We start from the raw sequence: 25,579 nt of genomic DNA on the forward strand, positions 1-25,579 counted from the left end.
TCCTCATTTTTATAGCAAATAAGCACCTGTAGATCCTACTGACTTCAATTCCAGCACCTTTGTAACTCAGATATTAGCTTTTTCATATACCCTGTAAAACAGATCATTTTGGAAAACATCAGACCAAACCATTCAGTGACCTTTCCCAGCTTATAAAATGGAGTGGAGGTAACTTCACACATCATGAAATTGCAAAAGCTGTTTACAAAAAATTTTTATGTCCTCCAGAGGGCAAGTGATAAATAGGTGTAAGATATTATTATTATTATTACTATTACTACTACTATGAAGACATTCCAGCTTCTACATGGGTTTTTTAATTGTTACCTGAATACCTTTTCCATATTCTCTTCTACAAGGCCAATTGAAAAGACCAAAGGGACAATCTGACCAATGCAATGTGTTAATGTATTTTTAGTCTCACATTTGAGAGTTGCACCTCTGACAGGTGATCATATGAACAAAAATGTTTGGCAAAATGCATGTTAAAGTGTGTATTTTAAATAGCATCAAAGAATCCCCCATAGAAGTTTGCTTCTCATGAAGCATGGGTAGTTATAACTTTGGCATACTATGCATATTTATTGTTTGCAATGAAACTCCTACAAAAGGCCACACAGATTCATAAAATATACTTTTCTCCTTTGCACTCTGAAACTCTGTTTACCTTTTGGCCTGAATCTTTTTCAGACCTGATAATATTCACCTCTAGGCCTGCGAAGAGAAGGAGAAGTTAGACCATAATTTGTGTTTGTGGAAACCTTCTCTTGAAGAGCCTGCAGATTTGTTAACTCAAGAACCAAACAACTTAGAATCGTATTTCTTCACCTAATGTTGCCATGATGTTAGCATTGCAGAACATTTTGCAGCTCAAGCAAAACTTTAGCTTCAATGAGAATCTCTCTTCTTCTGTTATGTCCAGCCTAGAATCATGGTGAGATGTCTTAAATACGTCACTGAGGGGATCTTCTAGGCCTACCAATCTTGGTCAAAGGCCTGTGTAATTTGTCATTACTGGAATGGAAATGCTTCCTCTCTAGGTGAAAGAAGAAAATACTTATGTAGTAGATTGAATAAAAACCTCATGTTGCTCGAAGCTTTTAAAAACTTTCAAGAATTAGTCCTGAGGTAAACAGACTACAGGCTACATGGATAAATAACACAGGTGCCTGCACACAGAGACACACAAATGCACATATTTATAATGCAAAAATATGACATATTTATAATTCTGAAAAAAATCTGTAGTAATCAGATTGTTGCCTTTGACACATTGCTATTTTTTCCTTATGGAAAACAGGAACTCAGACACTAACATATGGTTGATCACTGGAAAACGTTAGCTTTGTCATCACCAAAAATTAAGGGTCTGTGTGTGATTTTCCCAAGTCTTACCTAAACAGATCCAAAGAAACTTATTAAGTCTGAAATTTGTTTCATAGACTGGAATTTTAGAACTTTTTGTCTGTATCCTCACTCTAACTTCTTTTTTCTATCTATCAGTACAGCTGTAGCAAGGCAGTGCTTCTTGGGCTTTGGGTTCTTGTTTTATTTTACAAAAATATTAGAATGCGAATGTTTTAACTTAGAACTGGTCAGAGTGGACAATTCAGAATTTATAACAATTGGCTTCTGTACCTTTCCTATTTCGATCTTAGTTCTACAGGCTGCAATACAGAAACATTCTAAACCCAACTGAATTTTTCTTTAATCCATGTGTAAGAGAAACTACACTGTCTTCAGCATTAGGCCTCAGATGTGATGACTTAGTCACTACATTCTCAGCTAGGGTACGTAGCACAAGCTGAAGCCAAGATTTCAATGCCTGTGAGATATGTTTATCTTGTTTTTACTGGCATAGTTTGTCTGCATACATATTTAAAATATCCTTCAAAGTTAGGTTCTGAATTTGCTTTTAACTTTAAGTCTACCGCTGCATTATTTCACACCTAGCACTAAAATTATATTTGCAATCAAAGGAATTGGGCTTTGTTTGATCTCTTCATCTCTGTATTCCTGGTTCTAAGCCTACAAAGAAAATACCAGAAGAGGCTGTGAAGATAAATAATGTTTGCAAAACATTAGATACTACAAAGAACTGAATACACTGAATAGCATATGGAGGAAATAACATCATTTTCTAACATATGTGCACAATTTTCATTCTGTGTAAATAAGACCTGAGGACACACACAAACATCAATGAAAATATAAAATACTAAATTGCTGCTCATTAAGTGAGCATCACCTGAGTTATGAATGAACAAAGATCCTATTTACAAAATATGTGAGCCCATAAACATTTACATATTGTTATAATGTAGGGGAACAAGTAATTTAATTAACACTGTGCAGTAAACATTATTTTTGGCATTTTATAACATTCTGCAATTTACCTTGACAGTGTTAGTAAAGCTTACTAACTTACTAGTAAGCTTACTTACTATGCTTTTATTTTTTGCAAAATTTAAATATTCTTTATATAATCAGAAGATAAACAAAACATTCAACATACAATCACAGAATCACAGAATCATAGAACTGTTTAGGTTGGAAAGGACCTTTAAGATCACCAAGTCCAACCATTAACCTAACACTGCCAAGTCCACCACTAATCCATGTCCCTAAGTACCTCATTTACATGTCCTTTATATACCTCCAGGGATGGGGACTCAGCCACTTCCCTGGACAGCCTGTGCCAATGCTCGATAACCCTTTCAATTAGAAAATTTTTCATAATATCCAATCTAAACCTCCCCTGGTGCAACTTGAAGCTATTTCCTCTTGTCCTATCGCTTGTTACTTGGGAGAAGAGATCAAGACCCACCTCACTACACCCTCCTTTCTGGTAGTTCTAGAGAGTCATAAGGTCTCCCCTCAGCCTCCTTTTCTCCAGACTAAACAATCTCAGTTCCCTCAGCTGCTCCTCAGAAGACTTGTTCTCTAGACCTTTCACCAGCTTTGTTGCTCTTTGCATACACTCCAGCACCTCAAGGTCTTTCTTGTAGTGAGGGACCCAAAACTGAACACAGCACTCAAGGTGCAGCCTCACCAGTGCCAAGTACAGGGGGACGAGCACTGCCCTGGTCCTGCTGGCCACACTGTTTCTGATACAGACCAGGATACTATTGGCCTTCTTGGCCACCTGGGCACACTGCTGGCTAGTTCTTTTCCGATGGGCAGCTTTGCAGCCACTTTTCCCCAAGCCTGTAGCGTTGCATGGGGTTGTTGTGACCCAAGTGCAGAACCCAACACTGAGCTTTGTTGAACCTCATACGGTTGGCCTTGGCCCATCAATTGAGCCTGTCCAGATCCTTCTGTAGAGCCTTCCTACCCTCAAGCAGATCAATACTCCCACCCAATTTGGTGTTGTCTGCAAACTTGCTGAGGGTTCTCTACATATTTTCAATAAAATCATATTCTCAGATTCAACTTTAAAAAAAAGACTTGCCATTTCATTTCCAGTTATTTCCTTATCTCTTTGGCTTTCTTCTGCCCTCCCTAGATCCACAGCTTCTATAACTCCTACAGGTACTCTTTGCTGATGCTTTCTTCCTCAAAAAGTTGAAATTAATACAGCAGGCAAGGAGAGTGTAAACACTTCTTTTTTTAGTCTTTTTTGCAACTTACTTTATGCAGTAAGACACTGAAATAGCTTCTTATCCATAAGCACAGCACAATGAAGAAGTGAATAATCTCATTGGAAAGCAGCAGTATTGGTGCTACACTGACTTTCCACGAGATACCCAAGATGTACCTACTTGGTTAAAAACATGGAACTTCACACAGAACATTCATGAAAGGCAAATCAGAATTATTCTTAAAGAAGCAAATCCTAATGGCCTGACGTCTATGTTGGGTAACAAGATTCAATCCAGATGCATCTCCTGTGGTACAGCAACAACTGACTCATTCTCACAATACATGGCTATAAAATGATGGATGTTGGAGCTTTATAATGGAAAAAATGTAGACGCTGAAGACTGCGATTACGTGACAGCATCGCCTGTACCTGCAGCCTTACGATCTGCAACTGTTTATGGGCATGAAATTGGTATCATTAAAAAACATGATTTAAGCATTTCTGTTATATAGGGTTAGGAACACTTCTCGGTTACAGAAAAAAATGCTCTTATTTGGATGTAAAGCCTCTCTCCTTCCTAACAAGACGGATGTTCCTTTTTTCTACTGTAAAGTTACCAACCAGTGTTTATTTCTTATATTGTTCTGAAACACAAAACAGTAAATCTATGCAATCATAATGAGGATTTAGGTAAACTTCAACCAACTGCACATTTTGGAAACAGTCATCTCCTTTTCTTCATTCTGAATTTTCAAACTAGGTTCATTTCATGCCCACTAGATTATGTATGGAAGTAAACAGCAAAAAGTAGACTCCTATCCACCCTTTTCACGCTACCTGTGATTGAACAGATCACTGCTGTATTCCTTCAGCCATCCCCTTTCCAGGCTGCACGTTCTTTGCTTACTTCTCTGTTCCTTTTATGGAGATTGTACCATACCTCTTGCTACCTGTGATTGAACAGATCACTGTTGTATTCCTTCAGCCATCCCCTTTCCAGACTGCACATTCTTTGCTTACTTATATGTTCCTTTTATGGAGATTGTACCATACCTCTGACCATCCCCATTATACTCTCCCTGAATCTTTTCCAGTTTCCAGTGCAATGTTTTACCCATAACAAGAATTACAGTAACACCAAATAAGTGGCTTTACCAAAACAAGACAATGAGTACTAATAAATCAGAATTCAGTATGTAGTCACTGCTGTGATGATAGTGTAAGTCTGAGAGATTTGGATGGCAAGTCTCATTGTTGACATTCATTTTAAAAAAGCAAGAGTCAGTAAATAAGAAAATAAGCACTGTAAAATGGAATTCAAATACTGTATTAGTATTAATATTTCTATGATAACTGCTGATTATTCAAAAGATAAAAGAATTTTCTCACTGTGTAACTTCATAACTTATCATCAATGTAAATAACTGCCTTTGTAGCAACTTCAGTTTTTAGGTTGCCTTTCTACAAATTACTTAATTTCCTGTCTGATTACTTTATAAAGATTACTGACCCTGGGAAATTTCTAAGTAAGTTCATGAGCTAGGTTTGAGATCAGAACATTAAACAATACATGGTTTTAATGTAACCTTTTTATTTTAAGAACAATATCTAGCTTTATATTGCCCAGATCCAATATTTAATTTCAAAACCACTGTATATAATAATAATTTTAAAAAGAAAAACAATGGAAAAAACAAAGTCTAGTGAGATTCAATAGATGCCTTGCTGTGAGCATGATGAGATCTTTAGAATAAAAGTCAGTATTCCAAATATCTAGCTCAAAATACATTTAGTCCATTTTCTAGGAGATTAGTTTCATCACTAGATATGAATAAATTATGCATTTCATGTTTTCATAGGACATTTTTAAAGATTTTATTGAAATAATGACACAGTGAAATTTATGCCATTTCCCCCATAAACCAGCTAAGACATCTATTCAGTCTGGAGAAGATGCACATGAATTTCTTATTGAAATACAATTCGTTATTTTTAATCATAGCTCGTAAGAAATATGCCTTTAGAGGTATACTGAGGTATATTTTTCTGTCACTAAGAGATAATGATGTGTAGCAATATATCAGCACCATATGAGGAACCAATTGTAACAGACTAAAATAAATTCAACGATTCCATTGAGCTAGGCGTGCTAAGTCATCTAAATATGGCATTCAACAGACTGACTAAAGAAGCAGAAAGCAAGACCTGAAAGCCCTCACCAGTGATGGGAAAAGTATGTTCTAGATAGAAATAAGTGAAGGATTTGTAGAGTGAGAAAGAAATAATAGTAACAACTGTAGTAACAACTTAGATTACAATTTCCACAGTACAATTCAGTAGAAATTCAGGTTCTTGTGGAGTGAATTTCAGAGTCAAGCAGAGGGCAGAATTCAAGATTCATTAAAATTCATGGAAGGAATGAAAAAAAAATGGAAAGGAATGAAAAGGGAGAATCATTTGTAAGAACGAGTTTTGAACAGTGTAATGAAGGATAAATGATAATGTACAGAGTAAAACAAGATCAGGTTTGGACATGGTTAATTTGAAGAAATAGACAGGCTTCCAGGAAACACCAAGAAAAGAGATGAAGTTTTACCTGAATTCCAGTATCACAGATATTACTGCATTCTGATATAGAAAGTTCCTTTATTTTTCCATGGCAGCCAAGGGCTCTCAAGCCCTAAAAAATTCCAGAAAAATTAATCTTAAATATCAATACATGCAATTATATGTAATTACATTTAATATGTTAAGATGGTCAATAATATCCAATGTCTGTATATTAAAGCTTGTACCTAAGAATAACAGCACCTTTTAAGACATTGTCTTCAGCAGAATGCATATAGTTTACCTGATTTTTTGCTTTTGAAGTATGTACAAGAGTTTAGAATTATTTGTAGAAATAATTAAATTTAGAAAGCAAAAAATTAGATTTTCCTACCTGTTCAGAAAGAAATTAACCAGAGAAAAGTAGCATGGTGTGAAATAGTTCTACAGGACACAGACCAGGACTCTCATAAAGCAAAATATATTCACAGATCTCCTCCAAAATTTGGGTTTGAAAGAACTTTTCACAATATTTTTTTTTTTTTGGTTGGAAGAACAAAGTACTATTTCCTACAACCAAATAATACCTTAATATTTCTGCCTTTATGATTTGCTTACCAGTAAGGGCTTTATGGCTACGGCTATGGTGCAAGACAACACCCGAAATGGTGCAGTCATACTCACAGGTGCATGAACAATCCCGATGTTCAAGACAATAGGGAGATTAAAACTTTGGTCAATTCCTATTTTAGGAGTGCAAAAGGACCCAAAGATGCTTTGTGATTTTTACTGCTCATACATCCATTTTGTAAAATGTATTTTGATAGCCACTGCAGAATATCTTTGTGCTTCATATCAATAAAGTAAACTTTACTGAAAAACAAAGTTATCACTTTATTCCATATGGTTAATAAATTATCTACAATTAGGCAGTGAAAAGCACTGCAGAGTGAGGAAACATCATCTTGAAAAAATAAGCACATGTAAGTGGTGTCTGGAATCCAGATGTGGACACTGTAATGATAATGCTGGAAGAGTGCGGCTGGAGTTCAAATTTTGCAAATTCCTGATATCTCACAGGCTGAATAAAAACAAAAAATGGAACAACGAAAGAGATTTCCAATCCTGGCTACTTATGAAAACAGAGACATTTGCATTTTTCTCAGCAGACACAGTTATGTGGTGACCGTTACTTTCAACAGCTCCATGAAAATCTACAGATTTCAAATTTTTGTTGACCAGAGCACTCCTATTCAAGACAAAAAAATAATTATGTACTTAAACCCCAAATGAGTTTATGTCAGAACTTGAATTCCTTACAGCAGAGACTGATAGTGAATAGGTGTGACCTTATGGACATAATTTCTTCTCGCATTTTTCTTTATTTAAAAGTGGTACCACTTCAATGGACTTGGTAATGAAATACTAAAGAATATTATAAAGAATTTTTTGCTACACAACAACTAATGCTGCTGTGACTTCAGAGTTAGCTTATAATAAGCTCATATGACTAGACTGACATCAAATCACGCAACAACTTTTTTTTTTTTTTTCCCCAATTAAAACCACGGTCCCCTTTGAGGTGTTTCACTAATAATTCCAGGTTTGAGAAGGGAAAGAATGAAGACATGGAGGAATGTCATTAGGAACTGTTACACAGAAAAAGTAAGAAACTTTTACATTTTACATTTTCCAAAAATAAACCTTTTCAAACAAGCTCTATGCAGGAAGTCTAATCTATATGAAATTTTTAAGTGTTATTTTTGTATCTAACATACAAACAAGGGAGCCAATTGTCACTAGTATTATTAGACTTCCTGATTTTTTCAGTAGTATTCCCTGATAAATAACATCAAGGATCCCCATCCAGGATACTGACCTATTTCTAGATGCTTTTGTGTTCTATACTAAGCCTCCAGACATTTTTGAAAGATATTGGAACTTCTGGAAAGAGAAGCTAACAAAACAGATACTGTGCAGCATACAGACTAGGATCATCCACTCCGTGTGTTTCCAAAAACATATTTCCCCTTTAACATAAAGAAGTCACCCCATGTATCTTGGAACAATCCTCTGTTGCCATGGAAAAAGTGAAGACTTTGTCCTGCATCTCTTGTATAGCACATATATTACCAATTCCGTTTAGAAAACAACTTTAAAAGAAACTTCTTATTCTTCTCCAACAGTTGTTTTTTCAAGCAATTTTTACATTTTTGTTCTGTTTCATTTACTTTATTATGTGAGGCCTACAAACAGTCGCAGAACATAACTTATTATTATTTCATTAAGGTTTTTGTAGATAAGAAAATGAGTATCTACTGTACCAGCCAGTGATGGTCTTCTCTTGCTAGAGACAAAAGTCATCTGAGGCTATGGCATACCAAAGAACAACTCGTTCTTATTTATATCCACAAGCTGCAAGCCTCTGCCTTTCAGCTGCAGACTGCAATGAATGTACCGTCTCTCGCTAACAACAACCATGTGCTACAGTATTTTCAACTTCTGAGATTTCTGTTCACATACCTCTTTGTAACCTTAAAGGTCAGCATCTGTAATGTATCTTTATGTTCCAGAGATATACAGATGTTACTTCCTGTTCATGCCCCAAACCAAACAGATTGACCTCAAAGTGACTCCAATCTTGGAAGACAGCTCTTAAGAGGTATTTCCCACCTTCCATTTCTGAGCCATTTAATATTAAATAACTCAGTTTATCCCCTAAACCACTCAGATTTCTGCACAGATTGGCCACAGTCAGGCACCAGTTTCATGGATCAAACACTTAGTAGAAGAGAATTTAACTCCTACCATGCAGCATCATTTTGTTAATAACAATAAATATGTGGCAGAACAAAGTTCAGTTTCAGATAGCAAAATCCTTCTGGAAAACTGGTAAGTTCTTAGGCAAAAGTAGCAATACTGTTCCCAGTACCTGAGCTAATGTAAAGGCGGGTCAGATCTGTTTACAGGAACTGCAGAGACATTTTTCTATTGCAGTGCAGAAATCCCCCTGTATGACTGTTTATGATGCATGCCATAAAACGTAATTTTTGTACCCAACATCACTAGCAGTTAGACTAGCCCATAACTTATGTAATACAGTTGTCAATGTTTCTTCACAGTAAGTCCACACAACAGGGCTTCCACTGTAACAAAATGTCCTGTAAAAATATCGAGCACAATTTTCAACATTGCAAAGTCCCTTTAATTCCTACTGATTTGCACCGGGACTCAAGGTGTTAGCACATATGGCATCAATTGTAATGACTCTGTGTTAGTGTTTCCTATTTCTCTGCAGAATTCCGTTTCTAAATCTCCAGGTCAAATTCTCTCTTTCTCTATTCCCCAAGCAAACTGCAGTGCTAACACATGAATTTGGAGCCCACTTTAATATATTTTAACATTTTCTGTTCCCTGCCTTGGGAATGCGTGCGATTTGTCACATCCTTTCCTTTGGAAATCAAAAGCAACTAATTAATTTGCAGTCTGTTGCTGGTTCTACCTATTAGACTTGATAATGCTTTTTTATTTTTTTTTTTCTTAACCTTTACAAGGCTCTTTCTCAGTCCTACTGGCCTAATTTTCTAACAGAACAATATGTGGAGCAGGGCTACAGATTCAAGTCACCATAGATTCAGAATCCCACTAAGAGTGCAAAGAAATTACTCTAGACAACTGTGGAAAGCCAAAATACCACTTTGGGCATTTTTGTCCCTATCAAGAAACCTACTATTAAAATACTAATAAATATTTACATTGCAGCCTGGCCTTCAGGACCATCCAGGATCTGAAGATCATGAAGTATAAACACATCAGAAAAGAAAGTTGAGCTAACTGTTTATAGATTCATATAACCACTACTCCTGAGTTCCCAATGATTACAAATTATCCTCAACTTTGAAGAGTAACTGCACATAGCATGCAAAAAATCTTTGACTGACTAGCTGACTTGATGCCACAGATAATTCCTGAGGAAGCATTTTAGCCAAAAGAGAGAGTGGGCCCTTAGATTATAATGATGCATGAGAGTCACTGCAGAAGAAAATGCAGAAGCAAAAAATATTTCTCTGTATACTTCACAATTCCTTTTTATCTTTGATTTCAGAAGTGTATCAGGGTTCTTACCATTTTTAAAGTATTTAACCTATTTTTTTATGTTTTAGGCTATTTTTTTCTTTCTTATTATTACACTGCATATAATTCACCACTGATACTAAGCTTCCCTGAGTCTATGTCAGGCCATCTACTGTTTTGTCGCTGGATGTCCTATATAACTCAGGAGTCAACTAAGTTGCTTTAACAATTCTTTTTATTATTCTTTGCTGTGCTTTTTCTGTCTAAATCCTGCTTGACTTTTAATTTAATTTCCTTCTTAATTTTCTTCTTCTTATAACAAATCCCATACTGAAACCAAAACATAGTGCTTTCTAGCTACTAAGAAGAAAATTAACTCTATCCTAGCAAAACCAGGACAACTTAAGACATGTGCATCAAATGTCCTGACACTTCTATACTTAATTTTTTTTCATGTCCCAAGAAGATGGGTGGTCCCAGGCCATAGGCATCAGCAGCTTGTGTTGGAATGAAGAAAGCTAAGCAGCTGCACACTTTCAGACTCTCAGATTCGGAGCAAAGCTGCCAAAGCTGTAGGATATAGACATCAGAAAAAGTTCAAGACATTTTAACAAAGATCTGGAGAGTCTGAGAATAAAGCTTATAACTAAAACTGCTTCTCTAACTCATGGAAGCACTTCCACTGAGTCTGCTTTTATAAGAAAGAGAAATAGGTTTTGGCTTTAAGTGATAATGTTTCCAGCTCCATAATAGAAGCTTAAAGACCTTCCATATATTGTAAATACCTTCACAATGATATCTAAAATGACTTGTGATATCTATGTGTTCATGAACATGTTCACCATACTCACAATTTAAAACACTATGGTCCCTATTCCAGGGAGTTTAAAAGAGCAAAACATGAGGGAAAACAATGAGGGATGGGAGGCCAGCTAGAAAAAAGGGGGAATTTCTCAAAGAATTCAAAGGTAATTCTTTTAAAGAACTCAACATCTTTGCTCTGTCATTACAGGGTTTTTTTGCAAAAGAAATTCTGTCACTACACTGCAAATCTTTTAATTTCTAAGTCTCCTAAGGTGTTTATAACTCTAAGAAACCAATTTCTAGTACTTCAGGAATGACAAAAACAGAACAAACGTCCTTCCCACTATTAAAAAAAGTTATTGAGACCTAAAAATGTGTGTTAATTATTTTTTAAAAATCAATTTTGAATAAAGAAGGAAATCTTTTCTGAAATGTAAAAATAACTGAGTGAATAAATTACTATTTAAAATGTAATTGGGGGGTATTTAATGTTACATATTTCATGAGAGTAAGAACAATATAGTGAAAGCTCTGATGAGAAAAGTACAGTAACTTCTTCAGTATGACACCAGTTTCTCATATGCATAAAGCTGACATTCTCCTCATTGGATGATATTTGGTTTTGTTAATGAATGGTCTTTGACTTATTCAGCAAGACACTTGAGCACACAGACAACTTAAACATGCAATGAATTACTTGCCTTATTTTAGTTTATGTTTAGACATTTGCCTAGGCATTTTCTCTCTATGTAAAATGCAGAACTTTCTACACAATACCAAAATCTGAATATATGCAATGATCATTTTTATCCAATTGCCACTCTTTCTGTTTACAAGTAGACTCTGGACAAGGATAATAAACTTTTCCAAACAAGAGAGAGACTTTTAATGTATTGCTTATTAGCACTACATTTTTTTAATTACTATGAGTCAACTGGGTACTGTAATTTATTTTTTTTTTTTATTAACAAGATCTCTTGTCAGGGACAATTCTGAGAGTTGATATATTTCTTCCAAATGCAACAAATTGCCTGAAAGAAAGACAGGTTGCAACAGGAACATTCACTTACGGGGCACCAGAGTAACTACAGAAGAGGAAGGCACCAACAGTGGAAAAAACCTTCCATTTTGATTAAGTCAGTCCTACCTGAGACGCAAATCTGTAAGAAAATCTGACTCCACTGTATGTTTTTTTCCCCTGTCCTTCCCGGAAATATAGGTCATTCTAATTGCAGTAAATTCTGCTCTGCTTTGATGGGCAGAATGAATCTGCTGTCACTTGAAAAATCAGAAAGGAAAATTCTCTTGTGCAGTGCAAATCTGTGTTGCACATTTGACATTTTTTACACTAAATAGCAAGACAGGAAAAGCAACAGAGATCTTCTGCACAGGCTACAGGAAAGCATATGAGCCTTACCATTTTTCTTTATCAGCACAGCGTAATGGTGTTGATTACTGCACATAAACCACTGTGCTCTCTGCTACGTTTTTAAAGCAATACTGACACAGTCTTATTGAAAAAGATCTTAATATAACTTAACCTATATGCTAATAAAATGCATAATATAAAGTCAAAGCATACAAATAGTAGCTTGTTACAAAACAGACTGCTAGATTTCCTTTTATCAAATAATGTTTTAAGATTAGAAAATGTATTTCTTATACATGCATGAATGTTATATACTTAAAACACAGCAAAAAGCAAAAACCATAACAGTTTTGTAGCTAGTACTAGCAATCAGATCAGAAATTACAAAAATGGTAAGTGGTTAATTTCTGGGTTAATTTATCTGTCTTGTGGGAGAGAGAAAACTGAAAGCCTTAGCAATGCAGTGTAGGCAAAAGAGCTTTGGCTTATTGCCGAGGTCATGGGTTGTGCTATGTGAAAACTAGAGTAAGAAGCAACACAGCATTTTAACCGACTAGCTGTGGCAGGCAAGGAGAAAGAAAACATTTATGTTGAAACATTCTGGGACGGTGATTCAAGGCATTATAAATTTCATTCAGATATAATTTCAAGCTATTTTAAATGATCACATTAAATGAAGTCTTCTTGGATTTCCCAGCCCTCTTTAATTAGCTTAATTTTGGTTTTTATTTTCAGGTCTCCATAAAAGATACAGGCAGTTTAATTACTTTTGCATATTATAATTACTTTTGCACAAACTCTGTGTTAGAGCCAAGAAATAAAGTTCTTGGTCAGAATTCTGTTTGAACAGTGACTGAGTGACTAGTCCCTATGACAAGTTTTCTTCATGAGGTTTCTCCTAGATTTCTGTGTTCGGTGAAAGGAGTTTGCCCCAAAAGTGAGAGAAACAGCAGAACTGGCTCTGAACACCACGCACGAGGCAGGACCTGCCAAGAACATCTAATGTGGAGGCCTGCGATGTTTAACCTGGCTCCCACACTCGCTATTTTGCTTTCCAGAGTCTTAGCAACTTGACACATTGAAGATACCTTGTTAGTAACTCTTTCACTAGCAACTATTTTCTAGACCACATTGTAGAGTAGTGCCCCTGCTAAAGCTAACATTCAGGGGTTTTCATCATAAAATCTAGTTAATGGAAAACACCATTTTTACAAATTTAAAAGTTAAAAATACCAATTTTTCAGTTTTCCTCAAGCCTAATTATCTTGAAGCAAAAAAAATTCTGCTTAACAAGCATTCTTTTCAGATCAGCCAAACTTACTCTTTTTGATGGTTTCTGTTTCTCTCTTTCAAATGTAAGAATTGTCCAACTTAAGAATTACCTTTTATTGGTTACTACCTATACATAGGCTAATACTGTACTATACATGTTTCTAAAATACATTTTAATGATACTGTAACTCCACTGCTTCACATCCATGCAGGCTTTTAAATGAATGGATTTTTATCACATTTTTTTCAAAAAGTCTAGATAAATAGTAAATACATTCTTCATACTTTAATCATATACATACCGTATCTCAGATGCTGGTTCCAGAGATATCAATAATGACATATTTCCCAAGGCTTCCATTCCAGCATCAGTCACATTTTCACAGTAACGCAGATTTAGATAGGTCAATTAATGGCATCTAAATTAAATAAAAAACCAGAAATGTCAGCTTTCCACTTTTGTTACAGAAATGTAACCCTTGCTAAGTTTTTTTGAGGGGACCTATGAAAATAAGCACTCTAGACTTTTGATACCTAGCTTATATAGGCACTTCCAAGGATTGCACTCATAATGCATAAGCATCACAAATATTTCAAACCATGAATACAAATCAAATTAAATCAAAATATGGAAAGAAATCAAGGAATTCTATTACATAAAAATATTTTTTAAATTAGTTTGATGCTTGACTTTTCGCCATCTCCAGATCTCTCATGTCTCTCCCAGGAACTTCAAAGCTCACTGCCATGACAGAATTCAGGACCCCATGGCTGTACCCACACCCAACTACAGCAATGCAAATAATGGTACACAGCAAATGTAGACACTGGTGGTTTTGCAAATCAGCACTCTATGCCCATACATGGAAAACTGAATTTGACTATGTAAGGAAGCACTGTAAGCTGTATCTCCCCATAACCAAACCAGAAGACCTAAGAAATCTGACTCCTCAAGCAGTGCATCTATGCTCAGAGCCTTAGGGGTAACACTCCATTATTAAAACAGAGAAGGCATTCCCTAGCTTACCAGCAAGCATGAGACAATTATGAACAACTACTATTGCAAAAGCGTAACAGCTGAGAGATCTAGGAAGGAGTGGATAGACTGACTCCAGTCTTCTCTGGAGAGAGATTATCTTCTGTTTGCTAATACCAGTACTCCTTCTGAGGAAATGGAAATGAAGAGGTTTAGCAATAGAGTGCTTTTTGTTTGTGCAGACATGAGTATTTACAAAGTTCACAAAAATATGACTTATATACGCTAATCTTTTAATGCAGTTTTGTCACTGACAACCATCATTTAAGCACTTTTTGTTTTCCCTCAAATTAACACTTCTCAGGTTTGCATGTTTATATTGATGAATTCTCCTTATATAATGGATCAGTTTTTGAGATTCACAATGCCAAAAGGGACTAGTCATATACCTAGTACAATTTTCTGCATATAATTGGTTGCATAATTTTACCCATTTATTAACATATTAAGAACTTTAACATTATAATTATACTGCAAGTCTAACCACGCTACAAAAATATTGTACGGGACTATGGTACCTGTGTGCTATTTCTGTGACAGAAGCATCAGTGACACAAATACAATTACTCAAGTTCAGCTCTCTTAGCTTAGCTCCTGAAGGACCTTGTACAAATGGCCTTACACCTCCATCACTGATTCTAAAAGAGAAATGTAGGCAATAATTATAATATGTATTTTTCCTACTCCATACAAGTCAACACACAATTTGCATTCAGCAACATACATTGTAGATAAGCAGAAATTAATAATGGTATTTTTTAATAGCATTTTAAGCCCAATGAGTCAGAATAATTAACGGTTCAATTAGAAAGATACTGCTCTTTGGAACTGCTGAAAACCATAATTTTCTGAAAAAACATCTGTTGGAGATTATGAGAATTTCTATTAGTTCCAACACTCAGATTTGACAGCACCCCAAAAGACAAAGCTTGGAAAACATATCTAGAAAGTATCAGAACCTGTTAAAACATTTCAGAGTAATATTTCTTTTAGTATCTTTGTTAATTGAAGGAACTGAAATAATTTAAAGGAAAAATTACCTTCTAGCACATAGGTAGCATATGTATGTAGTAACATATGCATGAAGAGTTAACCCCAGTTCTTCATCAGAGTGTTTCGCTTAATCAGTTGTATATCTCAAACACAAATTGCTAAGTCATAATATACACAAAGTTTATAAAAATTAAGTAGATATAGATAGAAAATCTTTCAGACAATTTGAGAGGCTTAGAGAGCTGACTACAACTTGGGTAAATGTTTCAATACAGCTCATATTTCTGGTATGTTTAACGTTACTTGTACACTTAGATTTTCAATGCATTCCCAGTATTTATTCCATGTTCCCCAATGAATAAAAACTTAACCCCAGAGTTCTGTAGGACAGAATCATATTTTGGCTTGTACAGCTTGTTGCAGCACAAAGAATCACTGCAAATTCCAAAGTCTTAGAAACATATCGGTAAGAATAGCACCACTAATAAAAAAATAACCTGAAAAGAGCCTCGTTGTGTGACCATAAGCTACAGATGAAGCTATAATTCATAAGTATTAAAGTAATCACTCTGCAATAATTCAACCACTGGGGTAGTTTTGGTGTTATTTCACAGTGCAGTTGTCTATCATTCAAGATAGATACATTTTAAAAATATACTTTCTGAATAATTAGCTTGCATAAAATCTGTAAGGAATGCAGAGCCTGGCAATAGAGTTAACTGAATATAAAAAAAAAAAAAATTAATCTGTAACCACATATTTTGAGGGTTTGAGGGATGAAACAGTGACATTACAACTTTTGAAATAATTGTACTGTGAATACACATGCTAAGTTTCTCTGGTCAGATGATTAACTGTCTAAGAACACAGGCCACACACTGCTGTATCATACATGAAGATAACAAAATGGGCAAAAGTGCCAACAGTATGAGCCACTACATTGCCATTTTTAGACACCTTTTTACTCACATCTCTATTATTTCTTAATTCTAATAATAATTATAAGTTGGGGTTTTTTTCATTTTTCACATGTAGTCCAATACTTCCTATAATTTAAGAATTCTAAATTGTTAGATTTGCTTTTTCTGCCCCTTTCATTTCTCAAAAAATTTTCCGTATGACTACATTAGACTCTTAGACTAAGAAAAAATGTCAACGAAAAAAAAAGGAAACTGATTAAAAGCACAAAGATGGCTAAGCATTTCAAAACCAGTTCTTAAGATTCTACCACCAGTATGGCGCATCCCTAGATTTCTATGAGGATGTGCTAAATGTTTCTAACTCACAACATGAACGTTTATAGCAACACACTGTCCAAATAAGAGAAACATAAATACTAGCAGTATTTCGTAGTTTCATACTTTTGTATGTCTCATATCACTTCAGAGAAACTCTTTACCAAGTTTAGACGTGTTACAATCTGTAACTTTGTTAATGCTGAAACTTTTACAAGTGTCTGGAAAAGCAATAAAATAAGTACAGAGTTTTACAATAGCTTTACAACTGCTTAAAAAGTTTCGCTAAGGTATTTCAGCAATTCTTTAGCCATAGAGACAGTAGACACGTGCAAACACACTCACAGCCCAAGATTTGGCAAACAGACTGGAAAATCCAGCCCTCTAAATGTTAAAGCAGAAAAGGCAGGCAGCTGTCCCATCTGCCCAGCTGAACTACCCACATGATGTCACGGTATTGCTCCGGCGCTTCTCAGCACATCTACGGGCAGTGTTACGAGATTTTTATACAGCACCAACAGGAACAAAAAGTACTTTAGTTACACATTAAAGCAGAATCCCTAAAACTTCACATGGCGTCAGAAATTTTAAGATAAGCAGCAATTCTGGCCTCTTTGTATTATTTTATAGGTCTGTTGATTTTGCAATGTTTAGAAGTTTTGCCTTCCCTGTTCCTTCCCAGCCTTGACTCCATCACCGTGCCACAAAACAGGGAACAAGTGTGCAGCTTTGGAAGCCCTTTCATTTGTCTTTGTTTTTACTGATACGTGACACACCTGAAGTGGAAAACAGTCTTCATATAAAATATAACTTTCCTCTACAACATAAATTACAATGTTTTCTTGGTAATTGTAAAAAAGTGGTGGTTTTGTTTATATCTTAGTACTAGATAGTTATAAAGTATTATTTTAATATTCACAAAATTAAACAATATCCAAATTTTAATAGAGTTGTGGCATTGGAATTGTGTTTGTTTATCATTTTCATCTTTTTCAGAGCCACATTCCTGTATGAAAATATGCCATGGCTATTAAGTATTACTGCATCTATGGTTAATGTTTTTGCTTGAACTGGAGTAATAATGAATGGATTTTTGAAAACATGATACAGGAACAAAAAACTACTTGTAGAAAATATTTTTAAAATATTAAGATACATGTATTAACATTCTAAGAATTTATTTTTAAAATCAAAAGATGTGTTAACATGACTTATTATGAGTATAATTAACTTTACTAAAATTCCTTTGCAATAGTTTACAGAAATCTGGATGTAATATAGTACCTTATGCAGTCTGCTACATTCAGTACAAGAATATGCTTCAATGGTGAAATCATCTGAAGACCAGCATCTGTAATCTTCTGGCAATCAGCCATATGAATGTGCCTGATGTATGGGCAGCATTTGCTCATCAACTTGAAACTTAAACCAGTAATTTGGTTATTCCCCGTTGAAACATACAAAGATGTAAATTACACATCTGACATACATTAATGGCCTGATCCAAATACTCACTGAAATCAGCTGAAAAATTTATTTCAAATTAACTGTATTAATTTTAAAAAGACATAATCCTAATAATTTTGTGAACTATTTATTATACTAAACTTCAATGCTGACCTTGACAAGTTTACATTCAGCAAGGGCTTTAAAAGTTGTATCAGAAAGATGTGGAGAGTCAAGAAAAACAACAGACATTATCTGTTGGCATTTTTCAACCACAGCCTTTGAAGAGAAAAAGGTGAAATAAAAGATTCATATACCTATGCTGTCACGTAATGAAAGATCAGAAAATATTCAGCATATAATACCAAATGTTACAGTTTCAAACAAATAGTTATAAACCATTTTAACAGTAACTTCTAGATGGTGAATAGAATATAAACTACTGAAATTCTACACAGATTTATTATGTTTGGGAACACAAGGAAAATAAGTAACTAACTGGAGACCAAGGAGACCAATGGAGACATGAAGTTTGGCAGACACTCAAGACAGTGATCTAGTTAACAATCACTTTTGCAGAAGCCTGAAAACTCTCTTGATGCACAAAATCAGTAGCAGAATGCTTTTACCATATATTATATTTGCTTTACAGAATCACAGAATCACAGAAAAAATTGGAAACCTCTTATTTATAAACTGGAAGACCATAATTCAGCCATACTCATGTAGCAAAAGAAGACAACTGGCATTTTCTGAAAGTGACTGCAAGTGAGCAGGATTTATAAACATAATTAGATAATAAAAATGGTTTTAGGGAGAAATTTTCCTTTTAAATTGTATCTGTATAACTTTCCTTAAAGCCAGCTGAGAGGATAACCCAGTTCCAACATCAGACAGTTTCTTAAAGTACAGATTTATTTTCAATTTCTTACCTGAATACATCTGTCCATAAGAGTTAGCATTTTGTTGATCAGCAGATCTTGAATCCCACTGCAGCCACTGGCAATATTTCTGAAGCCATCAACTGAAATCTAAGTAGGAAACAAAATATTTATGTCTTAGCAAACCCAACAGAAAAAATACAGGAAAGGCTTGAGATCTTTTCAATACTTTAAAATCACAGGTACCTAGATGCTCACTAAAACAAGAAATGCATTAATCCCATTAAAAGAAAAACAGACCCATGAGCTATAGATACTATTCGGAAATTTTAACAACACAATCCAAATCCAGGATCTGTTCCAAAATTATGTCTACTAAACAACCAAGGGTAAGTCTGACCACCCTCACTGTGAAGAACTTCTTCCTAGTATCTAATCTAAACCTGCCCTCTTTCAGCTTAAACCCATTTCCCCTTGTTTTATCATTAACTGCCCTCATGAAAAGTCCCTCCCCAGCTTTCTTGTAGGCCCCCTTCAGGTACTGGAAGGCCCCTATAAGATCTCCCCAGAGCCTTCTCTCCTCCAGGCTGAACAGCCCCAACTCTCTCAGCCTGTCCTCATAGGAGAGGTGCTCCAGCCCTCGGATCATCCTGGTGGCCTCCTCTGGACTCATTCTAGCTGCTCCATGTCTCTCTTGTGATGGGGGCTCCAGAACTGGATGCAGTACTCCAGGTGGGGCCTTATGAGAGCGGAGTAGAGGGGGAGAATCACCTCCCTCGACCTGCTGGCCACGCTTCTCTTGATGCAGCCCAGGATATGGTTATTGGCCTTCTGGGCTGCAAGTGCACATTGTCGGCTCATGTTCAGCACCACCCCCAAGTCCTTCAGATGTGTTCTTAGGCTTAAAAGCGTTTGTGCAGGTCTCACGCCCAGCCAGACAGAATATGCCATGGCTCATGACACACATTGGCACTGATAGAACTGTGGATGGATGCAAACAGTCTGATGTGTTTTAAGATCAGGGCAAGTGTAGCATGAATGTTTTTCCTACATTGGGTCTGTAACAGGCTGAAAAATGTCAGAGTGAAAACCCAACCATCAAAATAACTATAGGAAATATTTTAGAGGTAATGCATGGTGATATAAATCCCATCAACTGTCCTCTGTCAGCTGCCTGTGTTCAAGGTCAGGTCTGATACGGTGCAGCTGTGTAACCCTGGATGAGGCTCCTCTGAAAACAGCTACACTGTAAGAAAGAGCTGAAGAAGGAAAAAGAGCAAAATCATGGGAGGCAGGAGGGAAGGCTGCAGAAAAGGATTATACAGAAAGATAACCACCGTGTAACCACAGGCTAGTCAGAGCATGTAGAGCCCGTTGGTGCACTCCAGGCTCTCACCCCCACTCCAAATGAGACATGTCTGCTGGACAAAAGGACACCATGACCTTGGGAATGTGGCTGATGTGGGTAACACATCAGTGAGGATCTGCAGATAGTCCTGCAGATCTCAGCCATCAGCATGGATAGGTTGGATTTGCCCACTCCAAATGACTGCAAAACAATCAGTACTAATGTAGGGCTCCTATGGCAAAGGCAATCCTCTTTTCAACTGGTAGTGATCACCAGAAGGTAAAACATCAGCATAGAAAGATGGGTGCTAGTTCTCAGGACAGAATATGAAATTCAGTTGTCCAAATTGTACAGTTTTGTGCTCACTATTGTTATACATAATGTACAACAATGTAATCCTATCTCCAGTTTCCTCAACCCAGAATCTCTGGTCTGTATGAAAGGGATTAGCTTAAACTGTGAACATCACACAAGCAGCTGCCTGAGTGAAGTATTGAGAAATCTCCATTCTCTGCTGGTCAAGAAGCATGAATTGCTTTAACATGGTATGACCAACGCATTCAAGTCAGAGTTTACCTAATCCTGCAACAGGCCTCCTCATTGTTGGCTCTCAAGCAGCGCAACAACAGAAGACAGCACATTTCTACAACCCGCACCAAGTAGTTTAATATGTTAAAGAGTTAAATCACCTCCTAGAAATTTCAGTTTGAGAGGTGAATTTCTGATAGTTGAGTCTTGTTCTTGGTCCATATACTACAAAGAGCAAATCATTCCCAAGAGAAGAAAGGGTATGTTACATCACACAGTTTGTTGTAATACATGGTAATAACACTGGACATTATAATCTGAACATGATGCCTTTTCAAAAGAAGATTGAGTTTTTCACTCTTTTAAAAAATCAGCCACAGCTTGTTAAGCAGTCTAAGTATGCTTTAGCTGTTATGACAGTAGAATTTCCTCTTGTAACTGCTGAACAGATTTGCTATAACGAGTAGGAATACAACTCCCTCCTATGACTGCCAATCAAAGGAAGATTTGGGGCTTAATGGGGACCTGCTGTCAGTGGTTCTTAGGATTTTTTTTTTACCATGAACACATTGTTAACTGTTAAGAGTACCTACCTAGGTTGGTGATCACAGTTAGATACAGAGAGTAGAAATACAAGATCTCTCATGTCTAGGTACCTACAATTCAGATGCAAACACAATTAAATGATGGATCTTAGTTATATTACATTGCCTGTTGCTTTGGCCAAGATTTTAAAAATATCACTAAAAAAGCTAAATGCAGACTTGGGAGCCTAGTTTTAAGCTCCTGACTTTGCAAATGTTAGCCATTTAATTAAGCAGTAAGATAAATATTTGTGAGGCTTAGAGGTTTTCTGATAATTGTAGAAGACGAATCACAGTTAAGAGGACTTTAAAATCAGAGAAATAGGTAAGAAAAACACCAGGTCAAGAAAGAACCAATAATATTGATAGTGATTTTAAAAACAGACTGCAAATGCTAAAGCCTTTTTTTACTCCACTGAAATTAGGCATATAATTGAGGTGTCTAGGTCTGACAATTATGAAACCTGGGATCCTCTGTATAGAAGAGAGCAAGAAACATCCCAAGACAGGTCAGACCTAAAAAGTCTGAATCACCTCTGGAGACCTCTATCCCTCTCTAACTGCTAGATAGATAAATTAAGACAATTTTCTAGGCACTACCTTAGCTTAGATGCCTAAAAGTAAGGAAATTCCCATTCTCAAAAAGATAGACAGCAGGTAGCAGGTAATTAGCTCAAACTCAACAATGTTGAGGGACAGAAGCAGCGTATCTTTTTCTGAAATTCAGTAATGATTGCATAATGTTAGCTGCAGTCTAAAGCACTTTTAATCTCTTTATCTGGAAAAACACTGTTTGCCTAACAGAGCACTTGATACCACAAATAGCAGCAATTTATTGTTTTCCTCCATGCAAGCCAAAAACAATTATGCTGAAGCAGCTAATAATACCCTTGCACAGATTGTTTCCATTTTTTTTCACTTGAACTAGTTTTTAACTTAAAGCTGGATAATGGATCTCAGGCATCAGGTTGAGAAAGTTCCACTGTGAAACACACAATCAGGTAAGATCCAATTAAATTAGTCAACATTTAGATGCTGCTGCAATATCATATGTATTTGTCTTATTCTCCTTTACTCCTAGAACAATAAAATCTTAAACTTGAATTTCTTTTCTAAAGCCTCTACAGATTATCTATGAAACTGCATCCACTCTTGAAGATAAGGTGCAAAAATATGAAATTTTGTGCACATTTTAGTAAAACAGTTGCTTTCTCAACTCACTTGGAATTTCAATGTTTAACAGACTGCCTCAAGAGCAAACAGCTTGACTCAAGAATCAGTGTTCGGATACATATGGAATTTAATACTGCACTCCTTGCCCCGGATCAATAAAATCCCACTTAAATCTCCTTCTTCAAACCAATTGTGAGGGAGGATGTTTTGAAGATTGTTGTGAGTCTTAGATCCTATAAAATTCTGCAAAACAGACTTTTTCTATAGTCTATCTATAGATAGATAGACTATCTTACTATCTGAGTAAGATAATTTTATAAATGTATGACTTTTCTTGCATGCACAAGATCAGAAGTCAATGCAATGATCACATATAAAATATAATTCCTTGTGTGTGAGGAGTTTACAGCCTAATATGTAAATGACTGATTTGGGTTTTTTTCTTAACTGTATGCTAGTGTACTGTGATCTGAAATAAAAGAACATCAAAACAAACATGGAGCAAACCACGGCTAAAGATTTGTCCCCACAGATTTAGAAAATAAATGTAGTAAAATGATGAAATCCTTGTAAGGATGTCAAAATTCATTTCATTTCATCTTTTTATAGCTTCTTAATTCCAAAGGATACACGCAAGATTTTTATTCAGGTTTTGTCTTATTTGCTACACATGCAGTATAGCTTTAAAATTCCTTCCCTCCCCCTTTTGAACCAATTGTATTTGTGGAATCCACCCTGCAAGGCAGAACACTGTCTGCAGCACAGAAGGGATTTTGAAGAAACACAGTTCTCTGATTCTAGTATTGTCAATGCACTGTGAGTGCAGAAACTTGAAAATCAGCATCCAGGATGGAGGAAGTACTCTTGTGGTGCACAACGGGCTGGTTTTTTTTATTACTCTGTGTTTGTCAAGAATGATAAAACAAATCGTGACATCCTTTCAGATGTTTGGCACATTACATGGATGGCTTGCCTCCACATGTTATTTTTCTTTTAATTTTCCACTGTCCAAAAAAAGCTTATATTAACATACTCTTGAATTAGCATATTTCTAAAAATATAGAGTAGTGCATGTGTAACTCATAATATTCTTCAGTTACACAAGTTTATACTCAGGAAATGTAAACAATGAGTCTTCTTCTTCAGTAAATAAAGAACATGGCTTGTATTTTCTTCCCGAGTGACGGCCCCTTTTTGCTGTTTGATACATCTGAAGAAGACTGTACTTCACAGTAGCTGCCAACATGAGAATTCTGCCAATGAAGCCAGAGCAGGAGGAACTCAGATGGTGAAAACTGGTAAAGCCTACACATTTGTCAATAGTTTCTCTGACAGCCCCACAAATACTGTAGGATGTCAAGAAATTAAAGGGTCAAAATTATTTTTCCCAGTGGCTTGTAATCTCTTATGCAGCTGCTGTAAACTACAGTAACTGATAAATTGCTCTAACACATTATGGGCCAGAATAGTTCTAGTCTGAAAATCAACCATAGATACTGGCACCAAAAATAAAAAGTCAATTTCTTTGAAAACCTCCATGTTTCTAATTTAATTGAAAATAACTCTGACCAAACTGTTCTAGTTGTATAATCTCAATCTAATATGTCAGTAAAAGACATGCAACTGCCTTATGCCCTTCGTCTTTTCAGTTTTGTGTCTAACAGCAGAAAATTTTCCACCTGTATTGTTCAGCTTCAGAAGCAGGACAAAAATCTTATGCTTTCTTGGTAACTCTCTGAGACAATCAATGGCGTAATAGGGCACCTTTTCAGCAAAAAAACACGAGAGAATCTCTATATCTGGAAACTTACCAATGAAAATATCTACCACTCATGTCATAATGATGCAACCTTAATTACTGAGATTTTATGAAAAAACCCCATACCTACAATTCATCCAGTATTATTACCATGTATTAATATAATAGTCAAAGGAAAGACTGCCTTCTTTTATGACAACGGAAGAGAAAATGTGTGCTTAATTCCCAGTTTTCTGCCTAACTATATTTTAACGAACTATTTAAATGTCCTGGTCTTCAAGCTGCCACTCACAAAACATTAGCATAATCACCCATTTTACAGATAAGCTTTCTAAATAGACCTTCAAATCCTATAGTAGTAATGGTAATATAAGAACTCATATTAAAAGAACTGTAATGTTAAAATTAAGGAAAAATCAGGAAACATGAAAAAACAGGAAAAATACATATTCTATATATTATATAATATTCTATATAATATATATTCTGTTCTATAAAACAGTTTTTAGCACAATTTAAATGTTTATACTATAGCTTCACTACATTTTTCTAACTAATTCTGAAATATTAAATTCTGCCTTACATAAGCTCCCTTTGGTTTAGTTCACCCAATGAGGGGGAAAAAGAAGAATTCTGTCTTATTAAAATGCTTTCTGCAACAGTGATGCAATTTGACGCTCTTTTTGATTTTAACTGTTTACTTAAGTACTCAGTCATCATCATTAAGCACTGCTGCAGAATCCTAGGGAAAGCCAAAATGGATGAAGCTACGGAATCCCTTTCAGAGCTCTCAAATACACTGGTGAGCAAACCCACTTTCCTCTGGAAAGGGGAGGATTGTGGTTTTCCCACTTCTATGATGATCACTTTTCTCTGACTACTATTAGATCATGCTTTCTAGAGGCTGATCCTTACAGGTCATGATTACACTTCTGAACAAGCAGGAA

The 25,579-nt window shown here is 35.7% G+C and overlaps 1 protein-coding gene across 1 annotated transcript in view; it reads right to left on the bottom strand.

The window, feature by feature from the left end:
• The window catches only part of FBXL13 (F-box and leucine rich repeat protein 13), a 37,625-nt gene that overhangs the window by 5,167 nt on the left and 6,879 nt on the right, over positions 1-25,579 (bottom strand). The window contains 8 exon segments of the mRNA XM_029084665.1: positions 6,180-6,263; positions 6,749-6,873; positions 13,966-13,986; positions 13,989-14,068; positions 15,204-15,323; positions 18,198-18,362; positions 18,523-18,638; positions 19,292-19,390. Of these exon segments, the coding sequence (XP_028940498.1) occupies positions 6,180-6,263; positions 6,749-6,873; positions 13,966-13,986; positions 13,989-14,068; positions 15,204-15,323; positions 18,198-18,362; positions 18,523-18,638; positions 19,292-19,390 (810 nt within the window).

Source organism: Antrostomus carolinensis, unplaced genomic scaffold, assembly GCF_000700745.2.
Source record: "Antrostomus carolinensis isolate BGI_N321 unplaced genomic scaffold, ASM70074v2 scaffold3524, whole genome shotgun sequence".
Lineage (NCBI taxonomy): Eukaryota > Metazoa > Chordata > Aves > Caprimulgiformes > Caprimulgidae > Antrostomus > Antrostomus carolinensis.